The 11,650-nt window shown below is 37.8% G+C and overlaps 4 protein-coding genes across 5 annotated transcripts in view; all 4 read left to right on the forward strand.

Annotated features, from left to right (window-relative positions):
• The window catches only part of LOC111451387, a 49,382-nt gene continuing 37,732 nt past the window's right edge, over nt 1-11,650 (forward strand). For both annotated transcript variants that reach the window (XM_023091791.1, XM_023091789.1), the window contains exons 1-2: nt 1-119; nt 1,743-1,746. In XM_023091791.1, the coding sequence (XP_022947559.1) occupies nt 99-119; nt 1,743-1,746 (25 nt within the window). In that variant the 5' untranslated portion in view covers nt 1-98. The remainder of the gene's footprint in view (nt 120-1,742; nt 1,747-11,650) is intronic.
• On the forward strand, nt 4,378-5,296 carry LOC111451399 (auxin-responsive protein SAUR23-like). The gene has a single exon (XM_023091808.1). The coding sequence runs from the start codon at nt 4,837-4,839 to the stop codon at nt 5,128-5,130; it is 294 nt and encodes a 97-aa protein (XP_022947576.1). The 5' UTR covers nt 4,378-4,836; the 3' UTR covers nt 5,131-5,296.
• On the forward strand, nt 8,486-9,008 carry LOC111451401 (auxin-responsive protein SAUR21-like). Its single transcript, XM_023091810.1, has one exon. The coding sequence runs from the start codon at nt 8,554-8,556 to the stop codon at nt 8,845-8,847; it is 294 nt and encodes a 97-aa protein (XP_022947578.1). The 5' UTR covers nt 8,486-8,553; the 3' UTR covers nt 8,848-9,008.
• Nucleotides 10,391-10,958, forward strand: LOC111451396 (auxin-responsive protein SAUR24-like). The gene has a single exon (XM_023091804.1). The coding sequence runs from the start codon at nt 10,497-10,499 to the stop codon at nt 10,788-10,790; it is 294 nt and encodes a 97-aa protein (XP_022947572.1). The 5' UTR covers nt 10,391-10,496; the 3' UTR covers nt 10,791-10,958.

Genomic DNA, 11,650 nt, shown 5'->3' on the forward strand with positions numbered 1-11,650 from the left:
CTCGTTTGTTGACTTGCTCGATAGGGCTGAAGAAGAGTTTGGATTCAACCATCCAACAGGAGGATTGACCATTCCTTGCAAAGAAGAAGCCTTCATTGATGTCACTTCTAGGCTGCACAGTTCATGAATGATTGAGAACAAAAAGCAACCCTGCTTTCAGTCTTGATAACCTTTCATTTTTTTCTATAGGAGATAGAGTTAAGAGTGTCATTGTAAAGGAAATTTTATACGTAGATGTGTAGACTAGAAGACGTGAAGAATTGCTGTAACAATCCAAGTCTACCGCTAGAAGATATTGTCTGTTTTGACCCGTTACTATCACGTCAGTCTCACGATTTTAAAACGCGTCTACTAGGGAGAGGTTTCTACACCCTTGTAAGAAATGCTTCGTTCCACTCTCCAACCAATGTGGGATCTCACAATCCACCCCCCTTGGGAGCCAACGTCCTCGCTGGCACACCGCTGGTGTCTGGCTCTGATATCATTTGTAACAGCCCAAGCCCACCGCTAGCAGATATTGTCCGCTTTTGCCTGTTACGTATCGCCGTCAGCCTCACAGTTTTAAAATGTGTCTACTAGGGAGAGGATTCCACACCCTTATAAAGAATGCTTCGTTCCCTTCTCCAACTGAGATGTGGGATCTCACGGAAACACACCCTCCCCTCCTGCTTGGCATTGTAGAGGAAGTCTTCCCAGCTACAAAACTAGCAATCTTGTAGTGATCACTAAGGCTTAAAATAGAACAGAGAAATAAGATTGTCACAGTGAATCAAGTTCAAGTTCCAATAAAGCTCTATGATTACATACTAAAAGCAGATAATACAAACATTTGCATGTCTAGAGCGAATAAAATAGCTCTCATAACAATGTACAGAAATCGTTCTAATGTAAGTTCTACATGCTCGAAATTGACAATCACTGAAGTCGTTCAAGCCTCTGGCCTCGATTTGAGAAGAATGTTTTAGAAAACGGCGAGAAAAAGATTTTGAAAGCAAGATTGAGAGAGATTGAAAGCAATATTATATGGCATACAAACAAAACGCAACATAACGACTTAAGTGGCTTATAACTTTTCAGGCAGGGAGAATTTGACAACTAGCCGCATCCCTCTATAGTACATTTTGAGGCGATTCAGATCTGGCAAACTAAACATGATTTCGCCGAATAGTCATACAAAATCAGGAGGAGGAGATGACAACTAGTCACACCCCCTATAGTACATTTTGGGGCAATTAAGGTTTAGCAGGCCTAGACATGATTTTGCCAAACAGTCATAAAAACAGAAAATACCGTAGTAAGACAGTACAACATGGAATTAAGTAAAGGGTTCAACGTAGCATGACCATACATTTGAACCATCCTTCATGATATTGCAATATCCATCATGATATCACTTCTAGATTGCATAGACTTGCTTACTTGAACCATCCTTCATTTGTAGACTTGCTTAGGTGCTCATGTAGGATATTGATTTTTATTGCTTAGGTGCTCAAGTTTTGGCAATGTGACACTATATTTTGAAACATTTAGTTCAATGAAACAACTAACGTGCTTAGACAATGTCTGGCGATGAATGGAACAACTTGACCTGAAAGACAGAAATTTGTGGTAAAGACATATAATCCACTTGAACATCAATTATGCTTATCAGTTGCAACAAAAGCAGCATGAATACAAGATCTCCAGAATCTAACTGGATTTGAACCAACCCAATCACAAAAGGAAAGACTTGTATATGTAAGCATTCTCTATGCAGAACTTCGAAGATCTCTAATCCACTAAGGTAAATATAAAACATAAAACATAAAACAATCCCCAAAACAATCTTCTAAATCATAAAATGGATATGGCTTATGGGTCAATGGGGTTGTTGAGTTTATGTTCTTGCAGATCATCATTGTTCATGTTTATTCTGCCTCTTTGGATTCAATGAGACATGGCTCTTTTATGAAACTTTTACAAGCCTTTCAAATTTCAACGGAAATCAGTGATATGTTGTATATGTCATGTTGCAGTTTATGTGGGAGAGACGGAATGTGTGGTTCCAATATCATACTTGAACCATCCGTCAGTCAAACCACTGCTCAAACACGCTGTATTACAGTGAAGTAGCAAGAACATGGAGATAAAAAAAACCCAACGAATTCAGGTGAATAAAATTCATGAAGGGGCACAGTGTTCTTGTAAGAAAATGTGACTATCTATTTCAATTTTGTATCTCTTTTCTGCAACTCATCATTTACATGTCGAAGCTAACTCTACATTGATGTTCTACATTTAACTATGAGAAAAAATCGAAGGGAATCTGACAAAATTGTGTGGAGGATGGTTTTTCTTCTCTCTTTCATGAAGATTGCAGCCTGGATGTGAGATTGATGAACACATCTTCTCTGCAAGGAATTGTAAGACCTCCAGTTGGATGTTTAAATTCAAATTCTTCTTCGGCACGGTTGAGCAAAGCAGAAAAAGAAGGATGGTTTAAGTATGCTATTGGAACTACAAATCTTTTTCTTTCGATATCTCCCACATAAACTGCAATATGGCCTTTGGGAACACCACACCGGTTTCTAGAAGAAGCGGTATGCATTTTGACAGCTTGCTTGGCATTGAGAAGAAGTGAAGGTAGTCTGATTCCCATGTCTAGAAAGGTTTTCCGGTCGATGCAGATCAAGTTGGAAAGTGTAGTACTTGAATGAAGATGTTCTTGAAATTTGAGTTGGAGATTGAAGTTTATTTGAACCGTATTTATGGATTCAGAACGGGAAAGTGGTGAGAAGAAAACAGTATCAAGTTGGTGTTTAGGAGGGCCTACTTCATAAATGCTCACATGGGTTGCTTATTTGGTTTGAATAGACGCACCTCATCATGTGCCCTAACAAACTAGTGAGCAGTCCCATTTGTTACAATGAGGTGCAGTTATAGTCCAAAATAACAGGTCGAGAAAACTTCGAAACCAAATGCCATGTCGTGGTAGATCAACTTACAGTGGGTCCATGTTGCAAGCTTACACCATCAGTCATTGGCTGCATCTCTGATAATAGACTATACAGAACAATAAATGAGATGCCAATCCATTTGTAAATTTTTCTCAGACACAAGAATAATGCTTGTCTGAAGCTTGCTATGATCTTAAAGGTTTACCATTTAGAATTGTATAATACATGTTTGCTGGTTATGTCCCTTTTCACCACTCAATTTATTTTCTTGGTATGTTTTGTTCGTAGCATCCTGTGCCTGATATTATAGGAAGAGCCTATAAAGTTGTTTACACAAACTTAATATTTTCTGTTCTGTTTTTAGTGTTTTGAGAAATTCTTGTATCTTATGTTTTCTCCCCTTATGGGATACCAAAAGATAAGGGGACCTTCTCCAGTTTATGTTGATTCAAATTTGACTTCCACTTGTCGAAAGGTTCAATGCATCGAAGTCTAGAGATGAGGCCATGAGTTATTGTTGGGGGAAACCAGAGAGGTAGTTCTTGATTCAAGCTTCATTCTTAAACCAGCTGCTGTTCTAGTATTTGGTTGGCTATGTAGGAATTCATCCAACACATGGAATGGTTTAGAAATATGCATAGCAGGAATCTCAGATTTTCGTACAAGGATCAACAGACTTGAAAGAGGTTGCATGGTCATACCATGGATTAAGATTGATAAAGCTAGTAACCTGCCATCAAAGGCTAGCACGATTACTTTGGGCCGAGAGGAAGAGTTATTAACCGAGTGTTGGACTTGCTAAAAGATTAAGAAGCTACATATGTTTGTCCTATATTCTATCTATTTGTGAAGAATCTCATTTTCAGAGTTGAGGAAGAAAGCTGAAGCACCGTATGAGAGATGGGTAGACATTGTTGAATTGTGAAAAGAAAAAAACAAAGTTGGATGGATGTCATCTGGTGCTCCTAATGATAAGTATGGAGAAAGGTTTACCGAGCGCTTTCGTGTCTTAAATGGTAGGAAATACTAAGCTCCAAATGATCATTTTGTGCTACTAGTGATCAGTATAGAGAAAAGGTTCAAATCTGAGCTGAATTTGAACCAATCCAATGACAAAAGGAAAGACGCAGTTGTGCCAAATGATCAAAGGGATTATACGCTGAATTTTTAATTGGTTCAAAAACCTGACAAGATATGTGTTCTGGTGTAAACCTGATATATTAAATCTGATCATATTTAGATGCTCACAATAAACAAGTCAACGTGCTCGAGGCTGAAAACGATCGTAGAACTTTGTGGATGATTTATGCCTCTAAGAATTGGCATTTTTTGACTAAGCTATGTACTTTGACTTGGGCTTTTTGTTCTCCTTAATGAGAACCATTCTTTGCTATGGTCCATAATTTGGTACATATAAGGCCTGCAGAGTCTCCTTTGACCTAGACATTGACGTAGCTGGTCACTCTCTCATGGAAAGCCAATCACATGGAGGTTCTGTTCTTCCATTTTCAACGTAATGCACTCTGTCTGTAAGCATTTAATTCAGTGTAAAAGCTTGGACAATGATTTGACTTTTCATGATCGAACAACTTAGCCAATGAAAATGGAAATTTGTGGTGTAACTGCGGAGAATGTGAAGAGAGACAGAGAAGGAAATTGGTGTGTCTTTTCTAAGTTGAACAAAACCATGTGAAGTGACCCACTCAAATACCTAACCATCAGACTTCAATACCCCACTTTGCCATTTGAATTCCATCGCTCACAGCATAACTCTTTCTTCCAAAACTCTATAAATTTGAACATCAAATGAGCCTTCAAACACCAAATTCAACTCATTCCTAGTGTTCTACACTAATCAGATCAAAGCTTTAGACTTTTCTCAGTCTTTCATCTCAAGCAAATGGGTATTCGATTGCTATCCTTGGTTCCTCATGCCAAGCAGATCCTAAAGATGCAGTCAGGTTTTACCAAAAGTCAGCTGGATGTGCCAAAAGGTCATGTGGCTGTTTATGTGGGAGAGATCCAAAGAAAGCGGTTCGTGGTTCCAATTTCTTACTTAAACCATCCATCATTCCAAAAGCTACTCAGCCATGCAGAAGAAGAGTTTGGCTTCCATCATCCACAAGGGGGTCTAACAATTCCTTGCAAGGAGGATGCCTTCGTTGATCTCACCTCTAGACTGCACGTATCTTGAAGGATGCAGAAGAAAGGACAATCATATGCCATTTTTGACAATTTTTTCCGACTCATTTTACTTTTCGACACATACTAGAGTGTTGTAGAGTGGGAAACCTTCCTACCTGTAAATGAGTTGGCATTGTAAAGTTACTTATACCACAGGATTAATGAAAATAGACCGATTCAACATCAACTTCTGTATATCATTTTTTCTGCTAATCTGTGCTTTCCAACTTCAAACGTTAAACTGATCTGAACAAAATTGGTGTCCTGTGCTAATTTATGAACTACTCTAATATAGACAATCCTAAATCTATCTGTGTAGCAACTCTTTAGTGAATATGTTATTCAGTAACTATACAGTGTTGTGGTAGAGCAGTCTCATCTGTTCATCAAAAGTCCGAAGATAGAAATTATAGCATAGCAGATGTTAAATTTTATCATAGATGAAGTTTGTCCCACTCATGGATTTTGAGATATCTAACTTCCTTGTGTGTTGTCCGATTTCTTACTCGATCTTCAAAGCAGACTGACTTCTCCTACTCCTCCTCCTTTAGGATAGGATCGTCGTTGGTCATTCTTTCGCTAATGATCTAATGAGCTTTCACTAATGATCTAATGAGGTCACTATTTGATAGTCATTCGCGCAAACGCGCGAGGGACGAGACTTTCTATTGCTTGTTTTTCACTACCAAGACAATGGTCTCTCTCATCTATAAGCAAGACAATGACGCTGAACTGAAGAAAGCTCAATGTGAAAGAAGCAAAAGATCCACTTCCGCCACGAAAGGAGAGATTCGTAAATATCCAGTTTAAAAAGTATATAGAACTTTCGTTTGAATTTCCTGCAACAATCAGGATTTGACACAACAAGGAACTGAAAATATTGTAGTGGGAACATCATAATTCTATCCGACATCTTTCCCTCACCAATGGACAGCTAGTTCCAGCTATAGAAGTTGCTTGAAGTGGATAAAACTACTACATTTAACAAATATAAACATGATTAGATTCTGTATCCTTTGATTTGCAATAAGATGCATTTGATGTCTCTCTTGTTCTTATTCAACAAGGGCACTATGCCAATGATGTAACCATTTCTTTCTTACTGTGAAAGTGATCTCCTTGATATCTTGTTTTTTTCTTTATTCGAGCATCCAGTTCAGCTAACCAAGCTTGGTCGCTGGAATGGATAATGACTTGAACCAAACAACTGGGCTGGCATTGCATACAACCAAGAGAGAGGTGAAAAATCTTTTATAAGTTGGGAAGATCCCTAATAGTCCTCTTAGATACCTAACCACCAGTCTTAAAGTGCCCATTGGAAAAGCACCAACCATCAGCAAAACTATTTTCATGAACTATAAATAAGGATATCGAGTAAACTTTAAAACAGTCATTTACTACTTCCTCTTCAAATTTGTTCCACATCAATTGAAACAGCAAGCTTAGTAATGGGAATCTTTCCATTCCAGATTCTTTTTGTCAAGCAAATTCTAAAATGCCATCAGATTTCACCAAAAACCCGTATGTTTCAAAAGGTCATGTAGCATACGAAATGATTTGTGGTTCCGATATCATACTTGAATCATCCTTCATTCTAAAAGCTCCTTATGTATGCCGAGGAAGAGTTTGTATTCCGTCATCCTCAGGTTGTCAAACAATTCCTGGCAAAAAAGATGTCTTTCTTGATTTCATTTCTAGATTGGAAGTTTCTTAAAGATGAATGAAGAGGCAAAAGAAAATTCACCAAGTTTTGACACTTTTGCCCCTTGTTTTTTTGACTCGTTTATGAACTAAGATTAAAATGTTACAGGAAATCCAAGAACAAATCCTTCCAAAATGTTAACAAACGACTCTGATAAATTCTATGTCATGTAAGCCAAGTATCTTCTTGCTACTGATATATGACTAAATAGGCAGAAATGATAGAATAGTCACGATTTAGTGTTGCATTGAAACAGTTGTTAGTAATTGAAACAGTAAAATTATGACTATCAAATACATGCCTATGGTAGGGGCCTTCAGTTTCAATTAAGAAAATATGGTTCACATATGGGGGATTGAAAAAGATTAAATTTATCCAAACCTGTTTATCCTTTTTCTGCTCAAATGAGCATCGTTAGGGAACACAGCTAATACACTTTGCATTTTCATGGTCATTCATTTATTCAAGAAAAACCTTTGTGCTCAGCTGAATTCAAGTGAAGTAGCAAGAACATGAAGATGAAAAACCATTCAGGAGAATAAAATTCATGAAGGGGCACAGTGTTCTTGTAAGAAAATGTGATTATCTATTTCAATTTTCTATCTCTTTTCTGCTACTCAACATTTACATGTAGAAGCTAACTCTACATTGATGTTCTACATTTAACTATGTGAAAAAATCGAAGGGAATCTGACAAAATTGTGAGGAGGATTGTTTTTCTTCTCTCTTTCAGCAAGATTGCAGCTTGGATGTGAGATTGATGAAGACATCTTCTCTGCAAGGAATTGTAAGACCTCCAGTTGGATGTTTAAATCCAAATTCTTCTTCGGCACGGTTGAGCAAAGCAGAAAAAGAAGGATGGTTTAAGTATGCTATTGGAACTACAAATCTCTTTGTCTCAATATCTCCCACATAAACTGCAATATGGCCTTTGGGAACGCCACACCGGTTTCTGGAAGAAGCGGTATGCATTTTGACAGCTTGCTTGGCATTGAGAAGAAGTGAAAGTAGTCTGATTCCCATTTTCCGCTCGATGCAGATCAAAAAGTTGGGAAGTGTAGTTCTTGAATGAAGATGTGCTTGAAATTTGAGTTGGAGATTGAAGTTTATTTGAACCGTATTTATGGATTCAGAACGGAGAAGTGGTGAGAAGAAAACAGTATCAAGTTGGTCTTTAGGATGGCCTACTTCATAAATGCTCACATTGGTTGCTTATTTGGTTTGAATAGACGCACTTCATCATGTGCCCTAACAAACCATTGAGCAGTCCCATTTGCTCCAATGAGGTGCAGTTATAGTCCAAAAGGGAAAGTACAACGTTCTGAGGATTAATTGTTGCTCCATTTGTTTGTGAACTAATGGAAACAGTTGGACTATGACTTGACTTGTGATGAATGGAAACAATTGACCAATGAGCCTGAAATTAGTGGTATGAATTTCAGAGAATGTGCTGTGAGAGAAGAAAATTGGGTGCCTTTTTCTGAGATGAGGCAAAGCCATGTGAAGGGGTATTCTCAAATATACCCAACTACCAGACATCAGTACCCCACTTAGCCACTGGAATGGTCGGAGTCATCAGCATAGCATTTCCTTCTGAAATATTATAAATATAAACATCAAAATGAGCCTTCAAACACCACCCTCAACTCATTTCAACTTCTACTTCCTCTTCTAGTTAGCTCTATACCAATCAGATCAGAACACTAGACCGACTTCCTTTCGTTCGAGAAAATGGGGATTCGGTTGCTATCTTTGGTTCCTCATGCCAAGCAAATTCTAAAGATGCAGTCAAGTTTCACCAAAAACCAGTTGGACGTTCCAAAAGGCCATGTGGCTGTTTATGTGGGAGAGATCCAAAGGAAACGATTCGTGGTTCCGATATCTTACCTAAACCATCCATCGTTCCAGAAACTGCTCGGTCATGCCGAGGAGGAGTTTGGCTTCCATCATCCACAAGGAGGCCTAACAATTCCTTGCAGGGAAGATGCCTTTGTTGATCTCACTTCTAGATTGCAAGTTTCTTGAAGGATCAACAGCAAAGCACAAGCTTAAATTTTTTGACAAACATTTCTGTTTGTTTCTGACACATTTGTTTTTTTGATTCATACTAGAATGTTGTAGAATGGCATACCCTTCTTGCCTGCAAATGAGTGGCATTGTAATGGTGCATTTAGCAACAGAAATGAATAAGAAAAAAATACACAAATTTAACATCAATTTCTATATAGCTTTCTCTTTGTTGCTTTATTTGTGATGGTAACCTGCAATCCATGGAACAATGAAAAATTGTTGATGGAGCATAGCACATCACTAAAGAAACTAAGCAGCATCTTGAAGATTCAAACTTCTAAGTTCAAACAGATCCAAAGCAAACTGAATCCTTATGTGCCAATTTAAAATTTTCTACGGTAAATATTAATCTTGGTTTGATCTAATGAACAAAAGTTTTTATCCATCCTATGTGCCACCTCCTGTTACTATTAGACATGGGAATCCAGTTGCCTTTGATACTCCTCGATGCCAAGCAAGTTCTCAAAAAGCAAGCTATTTCTACAACAAACCAATCTGACGTTCCGAAGGGTCACGTTGCAGTCTATGACGGAGAAATCGAAAGGAAGCGGTTTCAGTTCCGAAACCATACTTAAACTATTCTACATTCGTGACTTTACTTAAAGAGGACTGAGGAAGAGTTTAGATACAATGATCCTATGGGGTTTGACAATCCCTGCAGAGAAGATGCCTTCGTTAATCTCACTTCTACGCTACATAGCTTTTGAAAGATTATGTACAGATAGAAATCCCTAACATTCTTTTGTTCATTTTTAGTTAGAAAAACTCTTCTTGAAACTGAAGGGATAGAAAAGGAGGTTAATTACCCTCCAATCGACACAGTATCGAGCCCATATGAAGATAGGGGAAACCCAACTTTTCATAGGTTCAAAAACCATACAAGATATGTGTTCTGGTGTAAACCTGATATATTAAATCTGACAATATTTAGATGTGCATGCTTTATGCTCACAATAAACAAGTCAACATACTTGGGCTGAAAATGATGGTAGAACTTTGTGGATGATTTATGCCTCTAAGAGTTAGCATTTTTTGACTAAGCTATGTACTTTGACTTGGTCTTTTAGTTTTCGTTAATGAGAACCATTCTTTGATAGGGTCCACAATTTGGTACATATAAGGCCTGCAGAGTCTCCTTTGACCTAGACATTGACGTAGCTGGTCACTCTCTCATGGAAAGCCAATCACATGGAGGTTCTGTTCTTCCATTTTCAACGTAATGCACTCTGTCTGTAAGCATTTAATTCAGTGTAAAAGCTTGGACAATGATTTGACTTTTCATGATCGAACAACTTAGCCAATGAAAATGGAAATTTGTGGTGTAACTGCGGAGAATGTGAAGAGAGACAGAGAAGGAAATTGGTGTGTCTTTTCTAAGTTGAACAAAACCATGTGAAGTGACCTAATCAAATACCTAACCATCAACTTCAATACCCCAGTCGACCATTTGAATACCATCGCTCACAGCACAACTCTTTCTTCCAAAACTCTATAAATTTGAACATCAAATGAGCCTTCAAACACCAAATTCAACTCATTCCTAGTGTTCTTCACCAATCAGATCAAAGCTTTGGACTTTTCTCAGAGTCTTTCATCTCTAGCAAATGGGGATTCGATTGCTATCCTTGGTTCCTCATGCCAAGCAGATCCTAAAGATGCAGTCAGGTTTTACCAAAAGTCAGTTGGATGTGCCAAAAGGCCATGTGGCTGTTTATGTAGGAGAGATTCAAAGAAAGCGGTTTTTGGTTCCAATTTCTTACTTAAACCATCCATCATTCCAAAAACTACTCAGCCATGCAGAGGAAGAGTTTGGCTTCCATCATCCACAAGGGGGTCTAACAATTCCTTGCAAGGAGGATGCCTTCATTGATCTCACCTCTAGATTGCAAGTATCTTGAAGGATGCAGAAGAAAGGACAATCATATGCCATTTTTTACAAATTTTTTTCCGACTCATTTACTTTTCGACACATGCTAGAGTGTTGTAGAGTGGGAAACCTTCCTACCTGTAAATGAGTTGCATTGTAAAGATACATTTACTGACAGAATTAATGAAAAATAGATCAATTCACCATCAATTTCTATATCGTATTTTCTGGTGATTTGTGATTGCTAATCTGAGGTTTTGGGGAGAGAGAAAACTTGTTACTAAATTATTATATACCAAAAAAGAAACTGAATAACACATTGACCGGCATCAAACATTCTACAAGTTCATACAGATTTCCCCAGAAATCTGTAATATGTTTCAAAGGGTAATGTGGGAGAGACGGAGGGAAAACAGTTTGTGTTTCCAATATCATACTTGAATCATCCTTCATTCCAACCACTGCTCAAACACGCTGAGGAAGAGTTTGTATTCCATCATCATCAGGATGTCAAACAAATCCTTGCAAAAAGGATGTCTTTCTTGATTTCACTTCTAGATTGGAAGTTTCTTAAAGATGAGGGGAAAGAAAATTCACCAAGTTTTGAACATTTTCCTTGTTTTCTTGACTCGTTTATGAACTTGGATTAAAATGTTGCAGGAAATCCAAGAACAATTCCTTCCAGAATGTTAACGAATAACATTGATAAATTCTATGTCCTGTCAGCCAAGTATTTTCTTGCTACTGAAATCTGACTAAATAGGCAGAAATGATAGAATAGTCACGATTTAGTGTTGCATTGAAACCGCTGTTAGTACTTGAAACAGTAAAATTATGACTATCAAATACATGCCTATGGTAGGGGCGGTCTTCAGTTTCAACTAAGAAAAA

This window comes from Cucurbita moschata, unplaced genomic scaffold (assembly GCF_002738365.1).
Source record: "Cucurbita moschata cultivar Rifu unplaced genomic scaffold, Cmos_1.0 Cmo_Scf00013, whole genome shotgun sequence".
Lineage (NCBI taxonomy): Eukaryota > Viridiplantae > Streptophyta > Magnoliopsida > Cucurbitales > Cucurbitaceae > Cucurbita > Cucurbita moschata.

Coding starts and splice junctions, on each gene's coding strand:
- LOC111451399 (XM_023091808.1), top strand. CDS start 4,837: ATGGGTATTCGATTGCTATCCTTGGTTCCTCATGCCAAGCAGATCCTA.
- LOC111451401 (XM_023091810.1), top strand. CDS start 8,554: ATGGGGATTCGGTTGCTATCTTTGGTTCCTCATGCCAAGCAAATTCTA.
- LOC111451396 (XM_023091804.1), top strand. CDS start 10,497: ATGGGGATTCGATTGCTATCCTTGGTTCCTCATGCCAAGCAGATCCTA.